Here is a 27,992-nt window from a genome sequence, read left to right on the forward strand (position 1 = left end):
CAGCAAAACACAGTAACTGAGAATAAGGGAAGCGCATGTCCTGAGCCTGCAGTCTAATTATCTACAATTTTTTGTTCAACCCTCAGCTGTCCTGTCATGACTTTCATACACTCTATTTAGTGCAAAACACACTTATCCTGGGAAACAAAACACCTCCTACTTCTACTCAAATGACCTGTGGAAGGAAGAAGAAAGTAAGTACAATGACACTCTCACAGTCAGAAACAACAAGCAATTTCACATTTCAGAAAGTTCAGAGGAAAGATCTGATGCAGTCAGATTTATTTTACCTTTTTATTTCTTTAGGGCCATTTTGTTGCAGTTGAGCTGAAACTGCCAGGAAAAAAACAAAAAACCACTAGCAAGCACTGCTCAGGAATAAACCCTCAGTCATTCTGAGAAGAGTGCAAGTTCTACTGATTAAAATCCCTCTGGGCCTAAAGAAAGGCAGCTGGCTTCTTGCATCAAAGTCCAAACCAATCAGGGACTCCGCCTCGTCTGGGGTCACCCTTCTGGCTTTGCTGCTCTTTCTCCATGAACTGCTTCCTGAAGTCCTCGAAAGCCTCACCTTCTTTGTCTTCTTTCTCTGGAAACAGGTTGGGAAACTGAAAGGTTTTCCCTTGACCCTAAAAGAGAAAACAAATAGTCAAAAAGGCATTCCAGCCTTTCTGCAACAGGTACGACACACATAATTACAGTGAAAGACCATCCTGAAATTTCTGTTGGTGCAAAATGGTACCTCTTCACGTCTCTTTCCAGTGCTCTCCCTCCCCTGAGAGACACACATATCACTCCCTATCAAAAACTAGCTTTCCTCTCCTTCCTTGTGAGGAAATTAAGATACTGGCGACTTTCTTTATGGAATGAATGGTCAGGAGGCAGACACCTCTTCAAAGACATTGAGCCAGCTCAGATACATTGCGGGAGTCATATAGTAAAAGCAAGATTAGCAAAATAAGCAGTTTTGTTAAAGTCACACACCATCAGGGAAATACACGGCAGAGCAAGAATTCATTACATTAATACTTGGGATACAAGTGGTGGTTATAGTTGTTTAAATCTCGCCTGGGATCAGAAAGAACAGATCTAGCAGCTGTTATTGTAGGGTGTAATGTGGGAACACAGAATAACAGATATCAGAGGTCTCTTATCAACTGCAATAAAGTCTACAGTGTAAAATAATTACAGCGGGAACAATCTGTCTAATCCATCACTGATGAGATTAAAGTGATTACATTTGCATCAGTCATTCTGCCTAAAAGACAAGTCATTTTAGTGTAACATCATCATCAGATCTATGTTTCCCACTTGGAAAATAAACATTTGCTTGGTCTCTGGTTTTTATCTAACAGCAGGAAACCATTATTCTGTGGAAATGTTCTATCCCATTAACATTATCTGCTTGCTTTTTAGTGGTGTTTGCACTAAGCACAACTTCATTAAACTCAACAATATCAGTCCTTCCATTCCTTCGCATTCCATATGGGACTTTGCATAATGAAGCTCATAACTGATAGCTCATAATTCATAACTCTAAAATTATTCTCCAAAACACTTACAAATCTTATCATGCATTAACTTGATTGGCAGAATACTACACAGAAATCTCAACAATAGCATTTAGTTGCCTTGGATGAAAACAGTTTTTTCAGATCATCTACTCTTTACGTTTGTGTAATAAACGTAACCGAATCCGAAGCACAATTAAGAAACAGCTCCACAAAGGAGATGAAATAAGCCTTCCACAACACAGCTATCTATACTACATTCTGGGATCAGAAAAATGACATAATTAAATTAAAAAAGAAAAAAACAAAAAGCAAAAAACAACCTGCCACTGTGTCCCTGACCCTGTTGAACGTGTGTTACGTTCCATTTAGCCATATACACTCAACAGGGTCATTTACAGGTGTGAAAGAATTTAAACCTCAAGCATACGTTTTGGAAAGAAAAACCATGACTTATCCCAGTTGAACTTCTCCAGACTAGAATCTAGGAAATATCAACTCATACCCAGCAATGCTCCAGTTGTTTTCGTAGTGCATACTTCTTGGGGGTTTCCTAAGAGCCTGACCATACTACAAAAACAACAAGGGAGCTGCTGTGTACATTGCTCCTTCCTAGATTCTAGCCTGGATAAGATCAACTGGAACAAATCATGGTTTTCCTTTCCGCAACGTACACTCGGGAGTTCCAACTCTTTTGTACCTTTCAATTAGCAACAGGTATGCTTTTAATAGCTGTCCTACGACAACTGAAGCACAGTTCCATATGAGGTACAGAAATAGGTGTTATCAATGTCCTTAAACAAACCCAAAGCTGTAGCCTACTGAAATTCTTCCTGCGGTGGGATCAACAGCAAACACTCTTGAGGCCAAGGGCTGCCCAAGATGTGAGCAAGCCAAAGCATTTGGAAAATAATCTGTTTACATTATTAAAAATTACTGTGTTTTAAACTGTACTGCAAGCAGGTTGCTCAACCTCGCTGTACCTATAGAACAGATAAGGCTCTGATTCTAAGGGCTCATCCATCCTGGAGAGGAAGCCATTTTAGTTAAACACATTGGAAAACAATTCAGAATAACATGGCAGTCATACCACCTACACTGAAAATGTGAGAACTGTTCATACTGGTAACACTGTAGTAAGGGGTTCTTGTTATGCAGCACTTCCATTCTGGTATGCTTCCAACACCAAAGCACTCCTCTTATTGGCAAATGAAGGAAAGCTGTCCTTAAAGCATACTAACAACATCCATGGTAATTCACTAAGCATTGCAGAACAGTTATTATTTTTAAAAGAGGGAATCAAAAATTAAAAAAGATACGCAAAGAGGGTGTAGTGAAACCAAGCAAACCTTCCAGCTGTTTATCAAAGCCCTCACGGTTCCCATTTCGAGGCTGGTGAAAGTCAAATATTGAGCTGAAAAATGTCAATCTGTATCTGGAGTCTTTTAATAAATCAAAATCAGCACAGACAAGTTGGCTCTTTACAGCCCTTGTCTTGTGAAGAAATTCTGATTTTGGCTGGCAGCCAGACATGATTCGAAACAGCCAAGACATTACACCCTGAGAAATGAAGGTTGATAAATCTTAAGTAACAATACTATGCAGTAATACTGCGCTGTAAGACTCTGCAGTGATGAAAGCTGTATGAAAAATAGCTGTAGTGCATGCTCAGTAGCTAGTTTTGAAAAGAAGACTGTATCTTGGGTATTTCAAAACTGCAAAAATACCAAGAGGCATCAGCTTACAGAAAGTGTTGAGAGTCTATCCAGGCATATTTATATTTGGTGCATCTTCAACACGGTGCCAGAGGCCACCAATGTTGCAGCTCATACGCCACCTTCTCAAAACAATGCCTAGCAAAGAAATAGAGCGATCCTCATCCTTTACGCAATCCTGCTTCAGATATACATACTCCTTTGACAAAGTTTTCCCTTGTATACAGCAGTCACCTGCCAGCCATACAGTAAATGAAAATCTAACCAAAATAAAGCAAACAACAGAATTTCTAATTACTTCATCGGAGCAAGGATTTACAAGGTTTCCAAACTGTCAGAACAAGAACTAGTGGCATATTCAACCAGGACGCGTAGTTCTGTGTTTTTACTCCCAAACCTTACCTTCGTTCAGAGTTTTACCTTTTGGAAGCCATTTAATTGAGGTCTTCCCTTACACTGATTTACTGAAATTCATAATCTGACATGGACTCTAAAACAGCTACGATTTGGTCTTTCTTTCTGTGCCAGTGTGGTTACCTCAGTCAGAAGCACAGGGAAAGTGGGAGAAAGTGAGAACACCTTCCTATCTGACAGATGTGCTAAAAGAAAGCACTGTAAAAAAGACAGATACTGACCAAAACAACAACAAAAACAACAAAAAAACAGGCAATTTTGCTCAGATAATTTAGTTTATCTTGGAATTGGATGGTGAAAAAGTCGTTTTACTGACACTGCAGCAATGTGAGGCGCTATCTTTGCAGTCCGTCAGATAAGCTCTCCCTCCACATCCCCTCATAAAATGTCTTAAAATGTTAAAGAATAAATAAATAAAGCAATGAAGTCATGGAAGCATTACAAAAGTACCTAAGAAAATTAGGTCAACGTGCTGTTTTTACATGTTGGTATTCTCCATTTAGGGTCTTTCCAGGGACCTCCCTTCTTCCTAGGAATTCTAAGGCTGTACACAACTAAGATGTGTGGTCCTGTGTTAAGATTTCAGAATTGGGACCCATTCAACTTTTCTGATTCACTACTCCAATCTTCATTTCAGCTTTACCCAAATGTAAAACTGATTTGTACACAGAATCTTTATTCAATCATTACATACTAATCTTATCTTGTTATCTTTCAAGATAACAAGTGACCTAAACACTGAAAATATATTTTTAACTTACATTTCAAGTCTTAGTGGTCACAAAGGGTGAAAACACACCTTGCTCCCAGAGTCTGTAGGAGTTCCAACAGCAAGTGGTACAAATTGCCTCCATTCATTTTAATGGGAGGTTAAGTGACCATAATTAGGCCTATGAAGTCAAGTGTTAGCCTTTCCAAGGCTGAGCCTCATGTCAGAAAATTGCTGGAAGGATTATCCAGCACAAACTCACTTGTACTTTTCTGACCTTTGAGTCCCTTCAAAAGTTTAGGAAAAGGAGGTCAGCAAAGATATTATTGTGTAGGAATGACGCAGCAAACACTGCTCATGTAAACAACTGCGAGGTCTTCTAAAGCACTTACTACTGTCCTTCAGAATTAGCAGAAAAGTGATGTTTATAGTATCCTTAACTAAAAAATGTTGGACTCCCAACAGCACGGGACTCGGTCCAGCAGTAGCAGCAAATGCAGTTAAGTTTAATAATCCAGCACATTTCAACAATTCTCCTACTATTGTGCGTGGTAGCGTCTGAAATTAAAATGTATGGAAAAACAGCATGCAGAAACAGCTTCAAAACCCACACAGGAATGGTAGAGCAAACAGTGCATCCAAGTTTACTCTGAATTCATTACATGTCACATCTGATGTGCAAATGGGTTAATTACTAAGAATGTACAGGACACTGTAGGCAAGGTCTAAGGAGAAAGCATTTGCAAAAATGTTCCCACCGGTGCCATCATTCATGTAGCTAAATAGGTGTTAGTCCTAACGTTGACAAGGTCAGACTCCTTTTTACAGCCATCTCCATTCGATTTCTCAAAACAGGTTTAATTAAAAATAGGTCTGGATTCCAGAGGCTTGTCTACAGTTGGGCTCCCACGGGTGCTAACACCTGCTGAGCTAAACAGTGAGAACAGTGAAGGAGGAGGAGGGGATGTTGTTGTTTTTTTTTCATTTCCATGATGTTGATGTAACTGTAAAGCTTACCAGTGACTTCTTTTATTTTTGCAGTTCTTTTAAGTAACATTAGGATAGTTATAATTTCATCAGACAAAAAGGGTGTTGCTTTAGTTACTTGGCTAAAAAAAAAAATAAATTAGAGTTAAAAAGTAGGATTTAATAGCAAAAGCAAAAATCTCTAACTTAAACCTTAATCACATTCCAGAAGGGGAAAAAAGGCAGGCTGAGTCTGGAATGGCAAGATATTGTTGATCCACAGCCTTCTATGATTTGAGGTATTTTTTTAGTGTGAAAATATTATGCTTGGACTGATGATGTATTTGTCCAGTTACAGCCTGAGAATAAAGTAAACAGCTCTGAATCTCCAAGAAATAGTATTTGGAAAAGAAAGGACGACAATTCTTACATGTGGAGCAGCTGGGGCACTATTGTGACACTTAAGGGTGTATCAACTACAACTTTCCACCTTTGAGACACCTGCAGTAAGTTAATGGATATGCACATTGTGCTGGAACACATAAGGTGATGTTTTATGAAGCGATCAAGCAAAAACAGTCAAGAAAAATACACTCCATTTTGTTCAGGTAAACCACAGTAGAGCAGCTAGTGAATCTCGCTGGGAAGTGCAATACTTCCACCTAGTGGGCAACACGAAGACTAACCCGAGACCTTCCAAAAACAGTTATTTTTCCAGTCATAAGCAGTTTTAACTTGAAACTGGATTTATGAGAGAAAACACAGCTGGTAAAAATGGTGGGAAAGCCCTGCTACTCTGACTCACTGCAGATGCAAAATAATTCTCATTAAAAAAGGATTTTACAGTGGTTACCAAGCTTTCCTAAATTAGGCAGATACTAACAATGGACTGCATAGGGCCTGTTTTGGCCTGAATCACACCGTGAATGAGAATGAAGGCAAAACCTTCCATTACAGAAACAACACTAGCTTTCTGGCCTCGCCCAGCACTTAAAGCTGGTGTGAACACAAAAGTGGGAGCTCACTGTCTGAGACACAAGAAATAGCGATGAAAAGCAAAAGAACAGATGAAAAAAATCTAAAGATTAGTATCCAAAGGCAACTACAATAGAAGGAAAAAATGCAAAGAGCCCAGGGATGAGGTGAAGGAAGAACATGCAGACATCTACTCAAAAGGTCTGTTTCCTCACCTAGGATGCCACACTATAAGAACTTAAAGGTGAACCCCTAACTCCATTCATGGCACAGGTGAAAACACATTCTATAAAGACCTAGAACGATACTGTTGGATATCAAGAGCTACTTGCTCTTTCAGGAACCAGGAACACTCCTCAGCCACAGCACCACAGAGGTCTGCACAGTGCAATTTGCCAAGCAGACAACATAGAGGCTAGAGAGCAATTCCTAGCACTGCTGGTGTACATCTGCTTCCAGTACTACATCAGATCACAGAATCACAGAATTATCAAGGTTGGAAAAGACCTAAAAGATCATCCAGTCCAACCATTACCAATACTTCCCAGCTAAATCATATCCCTCAACACAACATCCAAACGTTTCTTGAACACTCTCATGGTCGGTGACTCCACCACCTCCCTAGGCAGTCCATTCCAGTGCCTGACTACCCTTTCCGAGAAGTAATATTTCCTAATGTCCAGCCTGAACCTCCCCTGGCGCAGCTTGAAACCATTCCCTCTAGTTCTATCACCGATTACACGAGAGAAGAGGCCAACCCCCAGCTCACTACAACCTCCCTTCAGGAAGTTATAGAGAGCAATGAGGTCTCCCCTGAGTCTCCTCTTCTCCAGGCTGAACAATCCCAGCTCCCTCAGCCGCTCCTCATAAGACCTGTGCTCCAGACCCCTCACCAGCTTCACAGCCCTCCTCTGAACACATTCCAAGGTCTCAATGTCTTTCCTGTAGTGAGGGGCCCAAAACTGAACACAGTACTCGATAATTCTCCATTGCACCGTGGTTACATATACGATGATGACAACTAGACAACTATTCTGATCTCAGAAATTTAGCCTGAAATAAATGAACATGGAAACTGACTCAAATATGGCTTTACACAGAAATACATCTTGCTTTCCATTCGTTCCCCCTGAATCTGCCTGTGGGTTACAGACTACTCCCCTTCTCAACTGGACAAATAGAAATAAGACTGTATTTAAATACAGTCAAGTAAAATTGGAGAACCGACTGAGGTTCACCAGAGATGCACATCTGCTTCAGTTTTGGGAAACAAGACTCCAAAAGCACAGCCATCACCACCAAGAGGCTGTGACAATAGAAAGTGCCTCCAATTACCTACTAAGGAACATCAACCAGAGAAAGTAACTCGTAAGACAAAATCACTCCTGACATTCAATTCCTCAGCTGTGTTCTTAATACATTAGTCATACCTAATCTCTTGCAGACGAAAACCTTGCACAGACAATAGCCTTCCCTCCAAGAGGGGGAATTTGTCCAACAAAACAGACTCTTTCTTGAAAAAGGAATGTTTTCTTTGTCATCAAAACACAAACCCTCATCCAGAGGAGGTTGCCTTCCACTCCAGCACAGTAAATGTCCTCATATAAACACAAAACTTTCTATCAACGCTGCATTTCATGCTGTCCCTTTATAGATAGGGGCTGCCTACAAAAAAAGAGTTCTCAATTTTCCCTCCACACCCCTTCCTAAAAGGGGCTTAAAGAAAAACTAAGACCATGTAAAGTCTGAACAATTAAAAAATAAATATTGTTATTTCCCATTGTCTGCGCACCTTTCATTTCATCACAAGTCCATGCAAATTCTTACGCAGTCTTTAAACTGTAAGACCACACAATGTTCCCCCACACCAACTCAGTGTCCCAGAACAGAGTAATACTGAGGTTGTGCAGCCAACAACAACTTTGAACTTACGGTTTTACAACCATAAATAGCATTTCTTTAATGTAATTTTGGTACGTGAAAGGTTTTTCTTTCATGGGTGGCATTTCTTTTTCCCTTGTAGCCAGGTAAGCCCAAGAGAATTCTGAACTATAATGAGCTTCTGTTATGAAAGAAACTCATGAGAACATGAAGCTCCTTTTCCACTGGGCAACCAACATACATTTTAAAACCCACTTTAGCCACAAAGCACACTTACTAGACATGACTAAAAGCTCCTCAGGGAATATGCCTTAGTCTTCTCCGACATCCAAAGAGCTTTAATAAAAAGTTCCCCGTCCTTACAATATATTCTTTTACTTACTGGACATTTCAGCAATCAACCACACAAGTCATGAACTTTTCAGAGTACAGGGTCAGTATGAAACTCACTGGCAAAGCAGCACCATATGACATCAGACCATAACTTATATAGAAGCCTCAGACAAAAACGGGACTTGAAAACTAACATTTTGTTTGAATTTGTTTTTCAACTAAGTCATTTAGATCAGCAAATGTCTTTATACATTCTGGAACACATTAAAAAAACACAAACAAGTCTACATTAGAGGACTGGAAGAAATAGTCAGCCAACTGGACAATTCACTAAGCATTACTTCCAGCTTGGCTGATAAACAGCTCCTTCTTCTTTCCCTGCAAGCATCCATGTTAACTCACCAGCTGTACATAGGCAACCTTGTAATCTGGCTTCTTCACTCTCCGATTCCTATGGTCTCTCTTGTTGTTCGCACCTGCAAAATAGAAGAGGCCCATCTATAATTACACAGGACTTCCAAGTGCTTCACCAACCTTGATTTTTTGTTAAGATTCCTCTTACTCCTTCAATATCAACATACATATTACACAGCAATACTGCAATTACTAAAACGTACTGAAGCTGGTAAACACTGCTCACATGTAAGCAGAGGAGAGACATCACCAGACTCAAACTCCTGACATGCTTTCATGGTCACAACACAAAGCTTGCAAAGCAGCAAAGTGAAAATTCTTCTGCGTATAAGGCCAGGAGAAACAAACTATCTTCCCAACATTAACAGCTTCAGTTGTAATGCAATTTCACTTCACTTTATGCAATTTGTGTTCAGAAGTTCATTTTACACCGAGCACACAAGAGGATTAAAGCTCCTGAATTATGAAACATCCTAAACCTTTCCTCTTATATCCCTTACTATATACATGTTAACACTTCCGTAAGTAGTGAAGAACAAGGTCACAAGGACAAGCAAAAAGATTTTTCGGTGCTGTTGGAAATTGAGTGTTTTTGGTATTAAGACTTCAGTTTTTAAATAGACATATTGCAGATGATCTTTGTTTTCTTTCTATTCTTTTATGTGTTCTGAGTTTTACAACCTCCACTTGATCTTTCAGTCTCCATTTTTCACAATTACAGTTCTTTTTACCATATGACTCTTTAAAAATTGCTCCTGCTCTTGAGATCAGAAACACATCGCTCAATTCCTTTCCTACTCAGTGAATGAAAAAGAAGAATCCAGCCTAAGATGTCCTAACCAACAAGTCATTGTCTATGTGATTAATGCACTGCCTGCTAATCAAAAACACAGGACAGAGAAGTTGTATTCCTGACTTTGAACAGCACACAAAATGCATTCAGAGAAGCACTTTGGAAGGAAGTGTTCAGATGTGAATGTGATTGTACATAATCCTAGCCTAGCTCAGTTAGAGAAGAGTGCACCAAGGGTGAGTTTGGCATAATTAGGAATGGTTTTTTGCTGTTTTTTCTTTCTTTTTATTTGGGGTTATTTGGGGGGAGAAGTGGAGTTGTTGTTTTGATCACTTTGTTTCTGTGTGGTCACTTTATGGGGGGGGGGGGGGGGGGAAGGGGGAGGGGGTTGTGTGTGTGTGTGGTTTTTTTGTTGAGTTTTTTTGTAGCAATGGGTTTTTGGTTTTACATTTTATTTTTTGTACGAGTGCAGAGTAGTGAAGAAACAAAGTGAGTGGATGCATACAAGTGTACAGCAGGAACGTGGTAACTACAAGGGGAAAAAAATCGTAAAGATGTATTTCTGATATTATCTACTTGTCTAATTGAGTATTTTTTTTCCCTCTGCACACTCTGGCCTTTGTCAGACCATAACAACTCCTCTCTGTGCAAGTCAGGTAACCTCACAAAGCAGCTCCTTCTGCAGTGAGTAAGACTGGTTTTCACAGAGAAATGCTACCAACTACAGAAGCATTTGGCACAGGGCAGAAAACAGTCAAGAATTTTAAGACTTTTTAAATTAGGTTTTTAAAAGAAAAAGCTGCTGTTGGAATCTAATCAAAGCATTCGAACATGAAGTGGTACATCTGAAGTGGCACATACTGATTTTAAGGAACAAATAAACAGATGAGCAAGGAGAATGTAGCCACCCCTTTGAACTGCTCAACTGCACTTACCGTACTGTATCCTTGTCCTCACAGCAGCTACTGGCACATTATAGATTTTCTCAAGGTAATTCTTGATATCCACTTTTGTCATTCTAAGCAAGAAGACACAGCATTTGGGGGGAAAGAAAGAAGCAGAAGCATGAATATTTAACTACGGGAAAAGAAAAAAGCGAAAGTATAAATCTTTAACTAAGCTCAAAACAGAGCAAGAGTAGACATAGGCATGCTGATAGCATGGAATAACTCTGCCTACCCCTTTAACCAAACCAATGTAGATTCCTTGCACATTAGTATAAACTCAACATAAATCATAAACTGCTGGAGCAACTCATAACCATCGACTGCAACGGTTGTAAACACTTTATTCTCTGTAGCGCCAGCAGTAAAAACGTGCGGGATGTTCTGCATTCAGTTGCCTTGGGAGCTCTGCCATGCAGAAGGCCCTTCCTGCAACCCCACGAGGCGCACCACCCGGCCCCTCGTCCTCGTCCCCACAGGCGCGGAAAGAGCTGCTGGTTGGAACAAGCAGACAGGGGGCTGTCCGCTCCCGGGGCCGACGTGCCGCCCCCCGCTCGCACTCACTCCATGGAGACGCGGAACTGCACGGTGTCCTCGGGCTGCGGCACACCAGGCCGCACCGCCAGCATGAAGAAGTTGGGGCGGAAAATCCGCAGCTGGGGACCGCCCAGCTGGTACAAGGGGTACCTGAGGGGAGAAGACGACCTTCTAAGCAACCAAACTGCACCACTACACCGCTAACCCCATCCCCCACCCCACGCCGCCCAGCCCGCTCACACAGCCTTCTTGCAGCCCGCCGCCATGGCCGCCGACCGGCCCGGAAGTGCCCGGAAGAGACCACAGAGCGGATTCCTGCGGGGCGACGGCCACCGCTGGCGCCCCCTATGGGCGCGGAGGAGCGGCGTGAGGGTGGCATTCGGCGTGATCCTTAGCGGTTCTACGTCGGAGCTCCTCTCAAGGCTGCCCTCTACAGGCACAGTGGGGCTCATTCACAAGCCCGGCCCGTGGAAGGGGAGACACCGGTTGTTGGGGGCCACCTTTTACATAGGTTAGAAAAGAATACTGAGACCACCAGCCTATCCCCACTACACATCTCCGAGGTTCTCATACTCCTCCAGGGACAGTGAGTGCACCACCTCCCTGGGCAGCCTGTGCCAATGTCCCACCATCCCTTCCCAGAAGAGATTGTTCCTAGTGCTCAACCTGAAACGTCACTTCTCACAGGGATGGCCGTAAACGGGCTCATTTTTACCAGCCCTGCCACCCCAGCAAGGCCTTCTGACATCTCCTGGATGTCTGTCCTGCTGTCTTCATGACGGCGCTGTGATTTTCTTTTCCTCGCTGGTCACTGCAGCATGTATGTGAGCCAGAGAACATAACCTGGCACTGAAAGTTTCGTATGAAACCAGGTGGGAAAACTCTGGTAGGTTTCCTTCCAATGAGGTGCCTCCAAGGCTGGTGAGGAGAGCAGCTCTACACAACAGCTCCACATTCGTTAGCAGCTGTTCTGTGTCTCTGGCCCCATCTGACATTTACATTGAAATAACTACTGAATTCGTTGGATTTCAATGCTGTATGTTGATTAACTGCCTCAACAAACATCTCAGCATAATATTGTAGTTAAAAGTGCTCTGTGCTGTGCTGTGACATCTGCATTTAAGAAATGGCATCTGCTGAAAGCTACTACTTCTGCGGATTCATTCCCCCGCACCCAAGTCTTTGATTCCTCTCATCACTCACATTTTTAAGTCTGCTTCAACTGCACTGGCTTCCAGACAGGCATATAGATTATGAGCTCCCTCAGAACAGAGTTGAGTTTTCTTATCTGCCTGCATAGCAGCTGTATACCTGGCCCCGAGTCCTGGTCCTTGGTTAATGATACTGAACCTCATTCCCATTTGCAGAGCCAGTTCACATCTTACTGCATAAGCATTTAGTTTAATCCTTAGTTTCCATTAAGTAAAATACAAAACACCATTGCAGAGAGCTGTTGTTGAAGTAGGTACTGGTTGCGCTTTATTTACAAAATCCAGAGATTTGTACACAGCAATCTACAGGACAGCATAGGGCTGGTGTTAGGAGGATAAAGGACATGCTCAGCAGGAATTGAAGATGCCAGCAAGGAGTCTCCCCAGTTCCACAGGGAACCTGCTTCCTTTTGACCGAGGAAGCCACCAGACCCCTCCAGGAAGAAGAAAAGCAGCAGCAATAGCCAACACAGACTGATGTTGCAATTTTAGTTATCGCTGAGGCACAGGAACACAAGTAGTTTGTGAAGGAAGAAAAAGGAGACCAGCAGGGTTTTGACACATCACTAAGGGCCATCCTGCCTGGTTCTTTACTTCCAGCGCCCGCCAACCTTGCCTTTGGCTCCTGCCTTCTTGCTGCTGCAATACAAAAGGCAAGAAAAACATGTCAGTTTGAAGGAAGCAGTAGGGTGCTCTGTGACCACTACTCATTTCTGACTCTCAGATTAGCATTGAGCTGCTTTTACTTTTCACATGCTGGGCACACCCATTATAGAGCACATCCTGAGGAAAACATTGTGGATGTTGTGGAATGATTTTCTACTTCAGAATCTTAGTGAAAGGCCAGGATGTGCATTCCTGGCAGAGGTGGACCCTTCCAGATTCCTGCATTAGCAGGACAGAAGTCCAAGCAACCTCAGAACTAAGCAACAAGACTGCCCTGCCACAGATTTGAAGTCTCCTGAATTCAGATTCGCTTTGATCTGGTTTTGAATGTGTTTCTAGGGAAAATTTTCTTCTCATCAGGGAGCTCTTGTCAAGTTCCCCAGTCCTAGCTAACTGGTAGCTAAGATAACAAGCTGAACAGTCATTTAAATAGAACTAAAAACTGTTTCACTGCAGCACAGGCAGAGTAACTTCTTTCTTAGAGCAAGTCTCCAAAACAATTCAAAGTTCTTAATGCTCCCAGTATTCCAGTCTTGCTCACATTGTGTGTGGGAGCAGTCCAGCTACAGCCTCCACACAAAGCAGATTCTCTCCAAACATCATCTTCTTGCATACAGAAGAACAATCCTGCATGCAAGTCACTTACCTTCTGACTGAGAAACTGGCACGCCTGGAGCCACAGAGGGACCAGGCATGAAGTTAGTCAGGTTAGATTCTGCACTGACTCTCATTTGTAAGACCTTGGTTTTTGTGGCACAACACAACATCGAACCCATCTCACACACACAGGACAGCGAGGCTGCTTCTTGAAACCAAAGCACATGCAAAATGGAAGCACGTCTTTGACATGGAAGAAGAGAGACCTGCTTTGGAACCAGTGATTTCTCCAGAGAACAGAGAAGGATGAGGAAGATGCATCTGGGGAGATTTTTGTAGCACTGCCCCTCCTGTACAAAAATGCTAGCTGTGTTTATAGAATGATGTAACACAGTGACATAGACAGTACATATAGTGGATACTTTACCTTAAAACCAAGTTAGACTTGATCTATTTGAAAAAATGACCATTTGCATGAGAGACAGTTGAAAGTTTTCTGCTTATGTTAAATTCATCTTTGTGTTGTTTTTCCAACTCTCCCACAGGTTCAAAATCCAGTATAGGAACTCTATAACTCCTCAAATGAAGCCAGAGTCCTTTTATCTCCACAGGCGCCTGTAATGTTTGATGTTACGCCTAACCTTTAGAATGTTCTTAAGGAGATTTAATAAAAACCTGTAGCAAGAGGATCACTTGATCCTCGTATAACATATCAGCAGACATTGCTTTGGAATGCTGTGGCCTGTTTTGGATAGAAATTCAAATACAGAGAAATCTCATGAGCTGTGGACTTCCTGGTGTAACCTTTTCAAATATTGTCGTACTGTGCTGAGAATGCATCGTATCTTTTGAGAAACAGTTGTGCATTATTAATACAGGTTGCAGTGCCCCTCAAAAGAGCAGTGACACCCAGACAAACCACTGCAGCTTTGTGCAGCTGCACATTCTGTTGAGGCTTATCAGTCTAGAGGTCCGTATAGAAAATCCCACGAGAAGGTCCAGTCTTACGTTTGGCACCTACAGGCAACTGAGCTCCCAGTGCTATGTTCATATGATAAGGCAAGGTTGTGTGATGAGGTGGGGAGGCAGTGCCTGGTCAGTCCTATCAGCCACAGCTGTCAAGAGAGATCATAATTTCATCCTGACATCGCTTTGCTTAGGTTAGGAAACACTGAGAAGACCAAGTCCCATCAGTGCAGAGTTCTCCTCCTTTGCTTCTCTGCAGCTGCTCCTTTATGTCTTAACTCTTCTACATGCTCTAGCTCCCAGGTTTCTTCTAGCCCTAGCCTCTCACAAATTCACTGCAAACATGTAAAGTAGTTAAAGACAAGAGACCCAGAAAAATCAGATTAAATAGAAGTCATACGAAGAAGGAAAGTGGGAAAGGAGATGAGTGAAAAGAACTTACAACAGTATAATCCTGTGATGTTAGTTTTGTTACACACCATTCTTAGCAGTCGCTTGTTTACCCTTTGTAAACAAGAGTCGTATTTCCTTGTGTATTCAAAGCATCTCAGTCAGGTGTTTGAAAATCCCAGCAATTAGCAGATGGAAACTGTGCAGGCATAGCATGAAGAAACATGATTTTTATTTACTAGCTGTTACGTTCACTTCATTTTGCCCTTCATTTTCTCAGCGTGAGGCAGAGTGGGAGTTACCCTTCCATCTTTAGCCTCATTTTGTTGCAACAAGAAAATGTTGTTGTTGAGGCTGAAGTGACTACTTTGAACACTTAGAAGATATCCCCAGCCAGGAGCTAGGAAGGGGATATGGGTACTTACTGTTTCTGAGCCTGATCAATCCGGTTCCTGAGAGTGACAATCTGAAAACAACACACATGACTAGGGTTTTTAGGGATAAAGAAACTTTGTTCCATCACAGAGAGGAGAGTTTTACCTGCTGAAGTGTTGGGAACAGGTGCCTGTGATAGGGATTAATACTTTGAAATAAAAGCTTACTCTTTCTTGAAGGAGAGAAATGCCACTCCTTGGCAATAAACCTTTAAGCCAATTTCACATCTCAAGTGAAGAAAGAGCTAGAATTTTATAATCCTATCTAGTAAACTCTCTATCCACACAAATTAACCTACCATAAACTCACACATCAAACTGCAGGCAGATGAACTGGAATGAGCATCACTCTGACCAACTGGAAAGCTCTTTCATGGCCTCACCCTGTGTATGAGCTGATCTCACCTTCTCACTCTTTCTCTACTCCTACATGTTAGGAAAAACATAAGCTTGAAGTCTGGTAGATTTTGGATGGGGACATCAGGAATGGAGGCCACAGATTCTACCAGAACACCTTTGTTAGGTGGCAGAGCAGGAGATGAGAAGCCTGCAGAAGTCACCACCTTCTTAGTCACTCATCTAACTCTAAGGGGGCTGAAGATGGCAATATTAAGGAGAGCTTCAACAACCACAGAAAGAAAGGTTGGAGTAAGGGCTCTGAACATCTTCTCAAGCTCTGTTGGTGACTGCAAGCCATTGGAGCATCTGTCGGACAAGATGTTGTCTAACTTTGTTTTGCCAGGGGTAGACCTAGATTTCAACCTTACGCATGGAAAGCAAACACCTACCTTTTGCAGCGTAAGCACATTCGGGCCTGCCTTAGCATTCCAATCTGGCCCATAGCCCTGGACTCACTATGAAAATCCCAGGACCTCCAGTGCAGTGAAAAAGCCCCAGAGAATGAGAGTGTGACAGGGAGTCCTCTTTTGCCCCCTCACCTTCTCATCTGTAACCAAGCCAAGGTTCTACCTAGCTTTTCTCACTGGCCAAGACATACACTTTTCCTCCTGCTTCTAGTATACTTCAAAGTTTTGGACTGCCTCTGCATGTCCAAGAACCAGTAACCCAGCATTTGAGTATTTAAAGCAGTGTTTGATATTCCCCACATGTAAAACAAAAATAAAATGTCATACATTCAGGTTGGCCCAACAACTGATATTTCCTGGGTTGTGTCTTTCCATGGCAAACAGACAAAATAAGAGACTGAAACATTAGCAGGAACAGGACAATACAAGGAAGGAAAGAGCAGCTCATCAGCTGCTTTTGTACTTACTCATGGAATCTGAAATATCTGCTGCAGCAGTTTAAATTGTTTGTGGTAACTGGCTGTTTTCCACAAATGTGGAGGAAAAGCAGCTCCCTCTTCAGGTTGACCCAAGGACTTGAGACTTACCTTCTCTGACAACCTTGCCATAGTGACCATTACACTCACTCTCCAAGGAAGCACCAAAGAGCAACGGATTCTAGAGCCAAAGAACAGCTCCATTTCTGTGTGTTCCGATTCCTTCCTTCATCTCTCCCTTATATCCTCACTCATCTCTCCCTCATTCTTTGCTCTTTTCCCTTACATTTCTCCCCCCTTTCTTTCCCTGCTGTATCTGCCCTTATTCTCTCAATTCTAACATCCCAGCTGTGCATTTTCCTTCTACTTTGCCATTATTTGCGCTCCATGGTCTTGATTTTCCTTACTGGCTACCCCTGTACAGACATCTCATTACCATAACATGTAACATCAACACACCTGCCACTGTCATATTTCCTGCTGTGTCACACTCAGCTGACCTGTTATCCTTAAGCTAACCATCTTCAATATTTTGGATCTGGGTAGCCATTAAGCCAGGAGGTGAAGAACCTTCCCACACTCCATACCATTCTTTTCTATGAGGACCAGGATACTCCTTGTGCATCCCTAAGCTTCTGCATCTATCTCAGGCGTGCTGTAGCGATTCCCGCATGCAGCTAGAAGCAGAGGTTTGGACAGAAATTTGACAGATTTGTAGAGATGAACTGAATGGGCTACCTGCTCAGTTCTTCAGCTACAACCCTGTTAGATCCTGACTCTTCCCCTAAATTACTTCATCTCTTTCCAAAGATCACAAAGGGAGAGAAAAAGGAAGTGAAGGAAGTCACACAAGATGCATTTTTCTCTTTTCTCTCTGCACTTGGAGCCAAGTGCCAGTTTCTTTCTGGCACCTGACCTCTGACCATGCTGCAGGCTCATGCATTTGGTAGCCTTTGCTGCTGCTGTTACACAGGCAAGTTCATTGTACTTACAACTTGGAAAGCTCCTGCAGCCTGCAACGTAGTGTTAAAATCTAAGAGAGATTGAGATAATTACATTGGTGTTGCTCATTCCCTGTCAGTGTGTGTCTGTGTAATTGGAATCAAAAGTAAAGCAAGACGGAGTGATCCAGTAGGATTTTTCAGCCACTGAAACCTGGTGTAGGTAACTTATTGTAAAGGAAACCTATCCACTTTATGTTACCATATGACAATGCAGTCAGTTGCTCCTGTCTGGAGGCAGGTTTCAGTAACTCCAAAGAACTCAGTCCAAAGGGAATCTGTCTGGGACAATATAAAACTTAAAACATACGGGTGTGAAATCAAAGACACTTAAAAATATTACTTTGTGATGGAGGTGAATGAATTGAGACTCTGATTTTTTGTACCACTGTTACCTAGAAGATAAACAAGAATGAACAAAGTGTGTTTGAATAGGAGCATTTTCCATTGGCACTGGCTTTCCAAGAGGGCACTGAAAGCCTTGAGCGTAATCTATTAAATTTCAGCCTAAAATGTGAAATCCAGTCCAACTACATCAGGGGGACTATAGTTCCAGGTGCATTTCTGCTTAAATAATCCAAAAGGTCATTGAAGAATCAAATGATTTTGCCGTTGTATGGCTTTTGCCAGAGGATTCTTGGAGATTTTAGTGTTTTGGAGCTGGTATCATTAGAAAAATGGCTTTTCCACTCACCTCATATTTTTTCCTCTTTATTTGCTCAGTAAAATCATACTTTTCAGTCTGCAGCTGGTATAACCAGTCCCACAGTTCCTTAGCCTTGTCCCTGTGCATTTGAGGGGAAAGGGCAAGAGGAGAAACACGTCACATCGTGTATTTTCTACAATTTTCACATCACTAATAGTGAGAGACTTTACATTTTGTTCAATTCCATTCATGCATTATCCTGGCAGCTTTTTCTGGCCTCTGAAAGCTACTGAACTCTGAAAGTTAGTAGAGGTCACAATTCCTCACACGAGAACCTTTTAGCCTTCTACTCTTGCATGTACCCAACACTAATATACTTCTGCCAGATTTAGTTTTCCCCCTAACTTGTAAGGATAAAAAAGAGTCCAGGGGAATTAGATGAAAAGGAAGAATGTCCAAGTGCCTCAGAGATGAGCAGAGCAGCTGCCATTGTGCAATCTCATCTGCTTCAGGGCTGAAGTTAAACTCCAGAGTCCAGGCCAACAAGTGAAGACTGCTCAGCAGTTGAGCACACAGCCCCCAAACCTCCAGCCTCAGTGCTATTCTTACTCATAACTTAGCAGCTCTAACTACCCTGGGAAATTTCAGTGGATTACACTGCAGTAAATGAAGGTAAACATATTACCTCAGCTTGTCTTCATTAAGATGGTCAATGTTCAAGGGCTTGCGCCTCTCGGCCAGAACCTTCTTCTTTGTCTCTCTGGCTGTTTGCTTCTTCCCTCTCTTCTGATCAGCCTATTTTCAGAACATCAAGTCATGTCAGACTGCAGAAACGCAGACTGAACAAAATAAGTTCATTAACAGAGCATGTAAGACAAGCTGCTAGGGATCCATAAGAGGAAAAGTCAAGTTTTCTTCTCAGCTTATAATAAAGACTCTTTCTTGTCAACCCAGTGGTTTTACACTTGGTCCACGCATTTACCTTTGCCAGATAGCTGCTGTACGAGGCACCCATAGAAGACAAAGCCTTCTTCTTCTTGAGATCATCCTCAGCTTTTCTCTTGGCATCTTCTTCCTCTCTGCGTGCCTTTTCCTCCTGCAGAGTGCAAGACATAGAAACAAGTTACTTTAGGGGAGATTCTGAGCTTCTCTAGCAACCTGTTGTCACTACCAGGACTGTGATCAGACAAGATATATGTGAGTACTGGCAACTCCCATGTCCTGCCCTTGCTTTAAGAGGATGGCCATCTCTTCTCCAGACCAAGATGGACAAAACCTGTCATTTCCTTCCATCACTAGAAATCTCCTCCACCTGGGTGCTGAAACAAAGGGAGACGTGACGATGCTTACCGCAAGCCGTGCTTGACGCTCCTTCTCCTTCTCAGCCCGGATTCTCTGTTGCTCTGCTCTTTCAGCTCTGCGCTTCTCCTGCAAGAAGCAGTGACAGAGGCTTGAACTCAGCCCCGTGGCTTCATTTGCCTCTCGCGGTCCCCATCACCAAGAGCTTTGGTACTCAGTGAGCCATCAGGCTCCCTTGCCAGGATGTGCAGGATGGGGCTGACATGCAACCAGGTGCAAAATGGAGATGAGTGAGAAAACAGTTGTGAGAATAAGCAATCTGGGGGTGACATTAATCATTTCTATGCATGGCAACACTACCAAAGTAATAAGATTAATGGTTTAAATTCTCATCTTTATCTCCCATCTAGCACCATGGATGAGCAGTACAAGGACTCACAATCCTCTCCTTAAGGGCAACCAGCTCTTCTTCTTCCTTTCGCCTGGCCTCAAAGTGGCTGTCAATCAAGGCCTGCAGTTCAATCAGGTCTTTGTTCTGCCTCTTCTTTTGGATGTCCTAGAAGAGCAGCAAAAAGCTTTCAGTAAGGCAGTAGTGCACTAGAAACACACCCTGCAGACTCCCAGCATTCTGCCAACACACACACAAACAAAAGCAGAAACAGTGTTGCTGTTATCTATGGGCTAGATTCAGCAGGTGTTGATGCAGGTCAGAGACATTCAGAGGCTCGTCCAGGTGGTGACCAGAAGCCCAGAAGGGTACAGAATCCACAACTTCTATTTCACTGCATAGTTTTATCCTTTGCTGTGCTTAGCAGCCTCCTACGTACAGAGTTCAGCCAAAGGACTGGGATGCAAACCTTACCTAGGAAATGCCCCTGCATTTCTGAGTAAGGCAGACATTTCTGCAGAAATTTTCAACACCAGCAGTTTTTCAGTTTCATGTCAGCTTTCTGGGAAAGAATTTGGACTTCTGTTGTTAAACTTTTGCTGTAATTTCAGGTGGAGTTTGTCAGCAACAGTTGAGCATAGACCTGCTTTATTTCATTTTACAGCAGTGGGACAGGGGATCTTAGAGATCCTAAACTTCTTGCTCCTTTTGCTCCAAACATTCAAGGAGTAAAAACCACCAACCAAGCAAGTAAATAAAGTTTTTGTCTTGGCCATATTAGTCACAAATGTATCCAGAGGCCTTCAGAGAGCAGAAGGTAGCCTTTAATGCAAAACACCTGAAAGCATTCATTCTATTCTGGATAGTATCTTCAGCTGTGTTCAGTACAGATGGAGTTACATGGGTTTGAACATATGTATAGCTCAGGTACTGACAGGCAAACGCATACAGGCTCAAGAATACTCACATCAAAATCTACTTTCTCACCCTCTGGTATTTTAGGAGCAGTTAGCCTGCAGAGAGACAAAAACAAAAAGGAAAAGGAAGGGAAGGAATAGGAAAAGGAAGGGAAGGAACAGGAAAAGGAAGGGAAGGAATAGGAAAAGGAATAACAGAAGGGCAAAGGGAAAATGGAAAGGGGAAGTAAGAGGGAAAAAAGTGAGAAAAGAGAGAAAAAATGAATTTTCATGTTAGGAAATAGGCATGTCCTGAACTGATCTGCCCTTGAGAATTATGCTGACAAAGATAAATGTTAAGAGAGATGCAGAGGTGTGAAACTGCAAGTCAATTGAAAACTAATCCAGAAAGCACTAGAGACCTTTGAACTTCATGGAGGCTTGTGCAGAACAGGGAGTCACCCATGAAAACACTTTCCATTCCCAAAATCTACCCCCTACTAGACAGAAACACAGTGGCCCACAAGGCTCCTTGTTCTGGGTGCTTTGCAGAGTGGGAAAGGGAAGGTGCTGAAACCCAGAGCCAGAAAATCCTTAGGAAAACTTACTTAAGCTCTAGCCAGCCCAGCCCAACGTTTGCCATCCCTCCAGCAGTCAGCAATTCTAGATGGAAGGGTTGCTCCCAGCTACAGGCTCTCACAAAGAATTTACTGCCAGGACACCTCATTTCCACTGGAAGCTGTGGGATATGGGCAGTTTGTGATTTTCCCAGCTCCATGAAGAACTTGTTTGAAGATCCTGGCCAGTAACTGTTGCTAAGGTGCCCCCTGGCAGGAGCAAATGTCCTGAAAAGGGACTCAGGATGTTGGATGAGGGGGAGTTCTACAAAGGCTTCTGATGGCCATTTGTGTAATAGACACTACAGGCTTCTGCTGGATCAGAAATATGATCACAGGGTTTTGAACTTCCCTACCCTTCATACTTACTTTATTCTGGGCTTCTCCTCTGTATTTGGAAACATGGAGCAAAACAGGAAGGGAAAAAGAAGGAGAACAGTTAGAACAACAGAGATCATGCCAGCTGCTAAAGTAAAAGGAGGGAAGGGAAATTCAATCTTAGGGGAAACATCCCAAAGAAACTGGTTAAATCACAAACACTTCCAAAAGAAACATACAGGCTCACATACCCCTTCTGCTAGGAGTGAATCTGTTTTTATCCTTAAAAAAGAATTTGGCAGAAGAAAATCAAGAGATTGTTTAAAAGTCCCAAACGTAGCATCTGGAAGGCAGCGCTTTCATGTAAATGATGAATTATTTTTCCTCAAAATATCCTGACCAACTTCTAAGGAGGACAGCTGGGCATTCAGGTGGAAGAAAACATTGCCTGTTTCAATCAGTCCTTCATTCACTGAAGTTTGCTTGAATCTGTAGTGGAGTCACTGATAAGATAGGCTTGGCCAATTTACATTAAATGCCTCACATGGGGGCCAGGAGGGGAAAAAAAAAGGCTGATGCTATGTATTTTCTCTGTGCCCATGGATTCCTAAGCTTAGGACATGTATCTTGGAGATACCTTGATTCCATGAGGAAAATGTTTCTCTTCCATCAAACCCTGCTTGGAAAAGCTATCCTCAACCAGTGAGAAAGATTTCCATTAGTGGTAAAGGAAATAATCTTTGCATCACCAGGAAAGGTGTAATGCGCTGAAAGGAGGGCTAAACCATCACAGAGACTGACAGTCAGAGGTGTCCCCCTGCAACAGGTGACCTTTTCCCGGCTCTCAGAAATGTGCTGTCCTAAGGAGTTTCTTGCTTAACATTTGTGCTTGCGATAAATCCCCCTCCCTGCTATGCCTTTTATACTTTAGTTATTAGCCCCAGTCTGATGCCAATAAATTCAGCACAGTTATTCTCACAAATAGAAGTGAATTAAACCTACGTATTTATTCTGGAACAGTCTCACAGGGGCTCAGATTGACTTTCATAACCACATGCTACGTTTGAACTTTCAGGGATGCTGGATTTTGTTGTACAAGACTTTCCCTGTTTTGGTTCAGTGGGAGGAACAGAGGTAAAAAGCTCACAGACTATTAAACCTGGTAAAAACAGGCAGCTTTGTAAAGGAAAAATGAAACCTGCCTCCCTCAGGAGTGGTTATCCATATAGAGATACAGAAAGATATTATACTACCTAATAGAATGTAATATATTACATTATTGTATATGGCATTAATTTCATCAAGTGCTCATTTGCATCTGCTTTGGGACTGACTGGGGAAACTGGGAAAAGGAATGGGAGCAGAGAATAAAATAAATAAATAAATAAATAAATAACAAGTGAGAAAATAGCAAAAATTGATACTAGAAAATATTCAGTGGAGATGCTTGCAAGGATATCGGATAATCAGAGATGGACAAAGTGACTGGAAATGAGCAACTGAGAAAATTAAGGGAAAAGATGTGAGAGGTGAATAAAGGAGATCAGAAACAAAGCTTTCTTCTCTCTCACGTATCAATTTTAGTAATGAAATTTTTGAGGTAGGCACTTTCCTCACATACTACAAGAACGTTGCCCTCTAAAACGTATTTCAGCAGAGGCCTCTAAATGCCAGAGCAATGCTAATAAAATACACAACATGTAATTAGAAAAGATTTAGAGCAGCTGTATAAAGGAAACCACAAATCACTCCTGAAGAAAAATAAGCAAAGAATGTAGTTCTGTGTTTCTCCAGTTATTTTTTAAATCATTTTGCTTTTCAAATAGCCAGTGAGCTTATTAAAACATAAGTTACAGTGTTCCAGTTTTGATTTTCAAACTGGACAGTGGAAGTAGTCACGATTAACCAGTCTACCAGGGATGTTAATTCACACAGGATTCCCTTCCCTCATGACACAGCCAGGTAATTCCCATTAACACTCCTGTTCAACTGAAGGCTGTCAGTTAGTAACACTTCAGGGAGAGAAAAGAGGAGAGAAAACGATGGATTTTGTTTGTTGACCTTGAGTGCCAGGATTGACATCTGTCTGTCAATGACTGACTGAATTTGGCTTCAGCTTCCACCAAATCAGCATTTTAAATGTACTTAAACCAACAAACAATTGTCAAAAATAAATAAATGTATGAATAGAAGGTTGGTTAGTTCTCTTGAAAAATATATATATATGTAGTTAGGATATTTAAGGTGCCTCCAGCAAACCAGAAAAGGGGAAAATGAAGGAACAGAAGGATTTATTTAAAAATGAGCAGTAATTAAGATGTCCTTTGCAGCGCATGATCCAGCATGGTCCATACTGAATGCACCAAAAGGAGCTCAGAGATGTGATTTCTTTCGAGATACCCCATCTTTCATGAGGAAGTTCAAGGAACTGGGCCAAAATTGGTGGAAACACAGGAACTGTCATAGCAAACTCCTGTTCTTGGTGGCGGATTTTGGTTGATCTTGTGCTCATTCTGCTCACAGAGCATGGGGCTGTGACAAAATCCCCATATACACTCCTGCCTAAAGAAGGCAAGACCACTGGAAATCCAAGTTCACTGACGTGGTGATTAGAGGTAGAATCTCTGAATTTCTGGTTTCCAAAAGAGTTGATTCAAAGACAACAGATACCACAGTAAAAACATCCTTGCGTTCTCCTGTTCAATCTGTAAGATGTTCCCATCACACTCCTCTTTATGCAAATCCATCTGACCTGCCTTTGCTTCAATCAGAAATCACTAAACACTCTTCTTTTCCCCACTGCTGAGAAACAACATCTCTAACACATAGCGTGTCCTTGAAAAACAGTATGCTATTAAAAAAATAAGAGGAAAGAAAAAGAGGGAGAGAAAGAAAGAGAAAAAGATCCAATTTTTTGAAGTGAAAAGTGATGTGAGAGGCTCTGAAAGGTCCTCAGAGGATATCCCTAAAATTAAAAAACAAAATCCTGAAAGGTGAGCAAGAAAATTAAAACAAACAAAATGAAAAACAAAAACAAAACAAGAAATCACAGAAAAAGAAAAATCGTTCCCAGTGGTGTTGGGCTTCGTCTTTGGGAAACAGCTGGCCAAATGTTCTGGGGGCTGAAGCTACACAATTTAGCTACTTCAAAGGCTTTCAGAGTCCACAAGAGTCTTTCTACACCATTATAGTGATTTTGCATTTGGCTCTGCGGGCTGAAGTTACCTGCCCACATGCAAGAGCAAAACTGATCCTTCATAGATTTGGTCTTTCGCGATTCTCATTCCTATCCATGTGTTTCAGGGCCTATTTAACCAAATTTTTTAAAACGTACCCTTTTAAGCAACAAATGATTTGTCCCATTAGTCTGAGTAAATTTATTTGTATTCAATTTGTGTTCAATCCTGAGGACAATGTTAAGTGTGTGGTTGGAGCAGAAATTTAAATATCTGCAGATTCCAGCCCGAAGAGCTTGATATTTGAGGCTGGATGAGATAGGCATATCCACAGAGGGCCCAGCTCCATTTTTAGCCATGCCAGTGGAGTTTAAGAGAGACTTAACTAATTATTTGGATTGGAAAGTCATGATAATGAGAGATGCAATACACAGTATCTATCTGAAAAAGTAGAACAAGCTTCTAGATCTTGGGTTTTACCACCTGCTACCCTAGTGGGGGTATACAGAATTCTTAAGAGTGACTGGATATACAGTGAGTGACTCTTTGCAGCAGAGCGGTTTTGGCCCAGTTCCTGAGTTTGAAATCAGGTGAGGAACAAAAACAAACAAACAAAAAAGAGTGAGAAAGGGTTAGAAAGGTGATTTTGTTGTCCTAAGACAACACCGAGCTACCATCATAGTATCCGCCTTCTTCATCAGCTGTAGATGGAAGGATAAAAGCAAAAGAAAAGAAGCACAGTAATCAATCCACAACCAGCACTGTTGTCCTAAAAGCAGCTGTCCTTGCTCCCTCCCCACTACGCTGGGAACTTGGGGCTCTCTGGAGATCAAATGAAAAGAGGGAACAAAGAGAGAAGGGAGTCTAGCCTTTTACAACAGCCATGCATAAATATGAAGCAGTAGTAAAATGCAGTACATTTGGAAGATGTTTTAGCCAGAAATGATTGTGCTTAATATAGTGCCTCATCCCACTAGGAAAAGGCCAAATCATGAACCAGCTGAAGTTTATCTACAGAGCTGCATTACTCATTTACTGGCTCACAAAAGGTAAAGATATGTCCTGTAATATACTCCACACTACATTGCCCAGCACACCTGGAAATAACAAATTGTAAACTGAACTCAAAAGAATATCTTCATACCCCCTGACAGAAACTTTGATTTTCTATCTGACACTGAAGTACTGTGTTTCTGGTCTCCAGCGTCATCCTATAAGGAGCTCAAGGGCAGGTTTTATGAGAACGGGAACAAAGCATATACGCCTTCACATAACCATTCCTGAATGTCTCTTATGAAAGCTACAGCTTTAGTTATGTAGAAGTAAGAACAAAGCAATAGTTCCAGATTCAGACTCATTCCCAAACCCAACAATGTTAGGCTTTCTTGCATCCAAACAGCAGCTAGAAACTTACACGAGAATGGGAACAAAATATCCAGGTCCCTGAGACATCAGCTACAGATTCACTCTTTCACCTCTTTGTCTCTTAATTCTGACCTTCCAGAAGGAACAGAACAAACTACATCACCCTTTGTGAAGAATACCTGAGCCCTGCTCAGCCACATGTAGTGGGTCATTATTTAGTCAGGGCTTTATATATATACGTGTACATACCCAAGGGATATACTGACCCACAAGCTCCAAAGAACAAAGAGCCTGAGGTCACTGTAGTGAGGCTGAGACCACAGGATCCACACTGCTGTACCTATTTTGTGGAGCCTTTTTTGTTAGCAAGCATACAACCCTTCTCTCCAAGTTTATCCAAAGCCATCCAGAGAATCTGCTTCCCTCCCATGCTACCTGTGCTCTTGAACAAGGTCAGTGTTTTCAACACTGTTTCCCCAGCTCTGAAAGAGAAAAAGGGTGAGAGTCTTTAGAGGTATCATCACGTACCTTCTTCAGGGGCTTCTTCTGCATCATGGTGTGAGCGGCGATGGAAAGACGGGTAATGGGAAGAAAGAAAAAGGAAAAAAACAGACAGATATTTAAAGTTCTTGGAAGCCTGAGGAAAAAACGAGGGAATGCATGAGGGGAAAAAAGTGATTAGTGAATTAAGGCAAAGAGAAAAGGTATCTGGAGAGGCTGCTGGGAGTTAAAGACACTGTAAGGTTAAAGTAGTAGTAAGTAAGTAGGGAGATTAAAGGAGAAGAAGGCTGCAAGGGATCATTACAGTTAATATTTGTTTCTCTTGCTTTGTTCTCTTCTGCCAGCCCAAGACTCCTGTTCACACACGCTCACACCTGTGTTGCAACTACACAGAGTAAATCAGAAGTCGTGTCACATACCCGGCTCATGAACTTCATGTGTGAAGTGTCATGGAACAAGATGCGATAGAAAATAAGAGAATGAGAACGAGAAACCTGTTATTTCACAAAGCAAAAGAGCTTTCGAGCCAAAGGGGTGGAGAAGTAGAGAGGAAAAGGGAATGGCATTGAGAAGTAAACCTGAGAGAAAGTAAGTTAATTACATTTGAAATAGCATGTAAACAGAAGACACGGGAAAGGAAAGGAAAGGAAAGGAAAGGAAAGGAAAGGAAAGGAAAGGAAAGGAAAGGAAAGGAAAGGAAAGGAAAGGAAAGGAAAGGAAAGGAAAGGAAAGGAAAGGAAAGGAAAGGAAAGGAAAGGAAAGGAAAGGAAAGGAAAGGAAAGGAAAGGAAAGGAATTTGGTCAAGTGAAATAGATATATGATAACAGTGCAATGCTTTAAACAAAGCACTTAAAAGCATTTGATGCATAAAGCACAACCTGACAGCACAGTGTACCAAGGTCTGCCTTGGTTTGAAATATGCACATGAAGAAAGCACTTTCTAGGCACTGTCAGATCCATCCTATTCTACAGCAGCATTCCAGCCTCTTCAGGTTAACATGATGTGTTTAGTAACCTGCTGAAATACCTGCTGTAACTCATCATCAGCAC

At 42.0% G+C, this 27,992-nt stretch overlaps 2 protein-coding genes across 2 annotated transcripts in view; both read right to left on the reverse strand.

Annotated features, from left to right (window-relative positions):
- Window positions 1–270: 270 nt before the first annotated feature.
- On the reverse strand, window positions 271–11,529 carry MRPL23 (mitochondrial ribosomal protein L23). The gene is made up of 5 exons (XM_072338335.1): window positions 11,430–11,529; window positions 11,217–11,339; window positions 10,644–10,726; window positions 8,904–8,977; window positions 271–626 (listed from the first exon to the last, which is right to left on the reverse strand). The coding sequence occupies exons 1-5, from the start codon at window positions 11,453–11,455 to the stop codon at window positions 465–467; spliced, it is 468 nt and encodes a 155-aa protein (XP_072194436.1). The 5' UTR covers window positions 11,456–11,529; the 3' UTR covers window positions 271–464.
- A 1,118-nt stretch (window positions 11,530–12,647) lies between these two features.
- TNNT3 (troponin T3, fast skeletal type) overlaps window positions 12,648–27,992 on the reverse strand; it is a 28,493-nt gene continuing 13,148 nt past the window's right edge. The window contains exons 5-14 of the mRNA XM_072338827.1: window positions 26,970–26,987; window positions 21,952–21,970; window positions 21,037–21,082; window positions 20,121–20,237; window positions 19,733–19,810; window positions 19,365–19,478; window positions 19,068–19,177; window positions 18,431–18,521; window positions 15,445–15,485; window positions 12,648–13,039 (exon numbers count right to left, since the gene is read on the reverse strand). Of these exons, the coding sequence (XP_072194928.1) occupies window positions 12,991–13,039; window positions 15,445–15,485; window positions 18,431–18,521; window positions 19,068–19,177; window positions 19,365–19,478; window positions 19,733–19,810; window positions 20,121–20,237; window positions 21,037–21,082; window positions 21,952–21,970; window positions 26,970–26,987 (683 nt within the window). The 3' untranslated portion in view covers window positions 12,648–12,990. The remainder of the gene's footprint in view (window positions 13,040–15,444; window positions 15,486–18,430; window positions 18,522–19,067; window positions 19,178–19,364; window positions 19,479–19,732; window positions 19,811–20,120; window positions 20,238–21,036; window positions 21,083–21,951; window positions 21,971–26,969; window positions 26,988–27,992) is intronic.

This window comes from Excalfactoria chinensis, chromosome 5, assembly GCF_039878825.1.
Source record: "Excalfactoria chinensis isolate bCotChi1 chromosome 5, bCotChi1.hap2, whole genome shotgun sequence".
NCBI lineage: Eukaryota > Metazoa > Chordata > Aves > Galliformes > Phasianidae > Excalfactoria > Excalfactoria chinensis.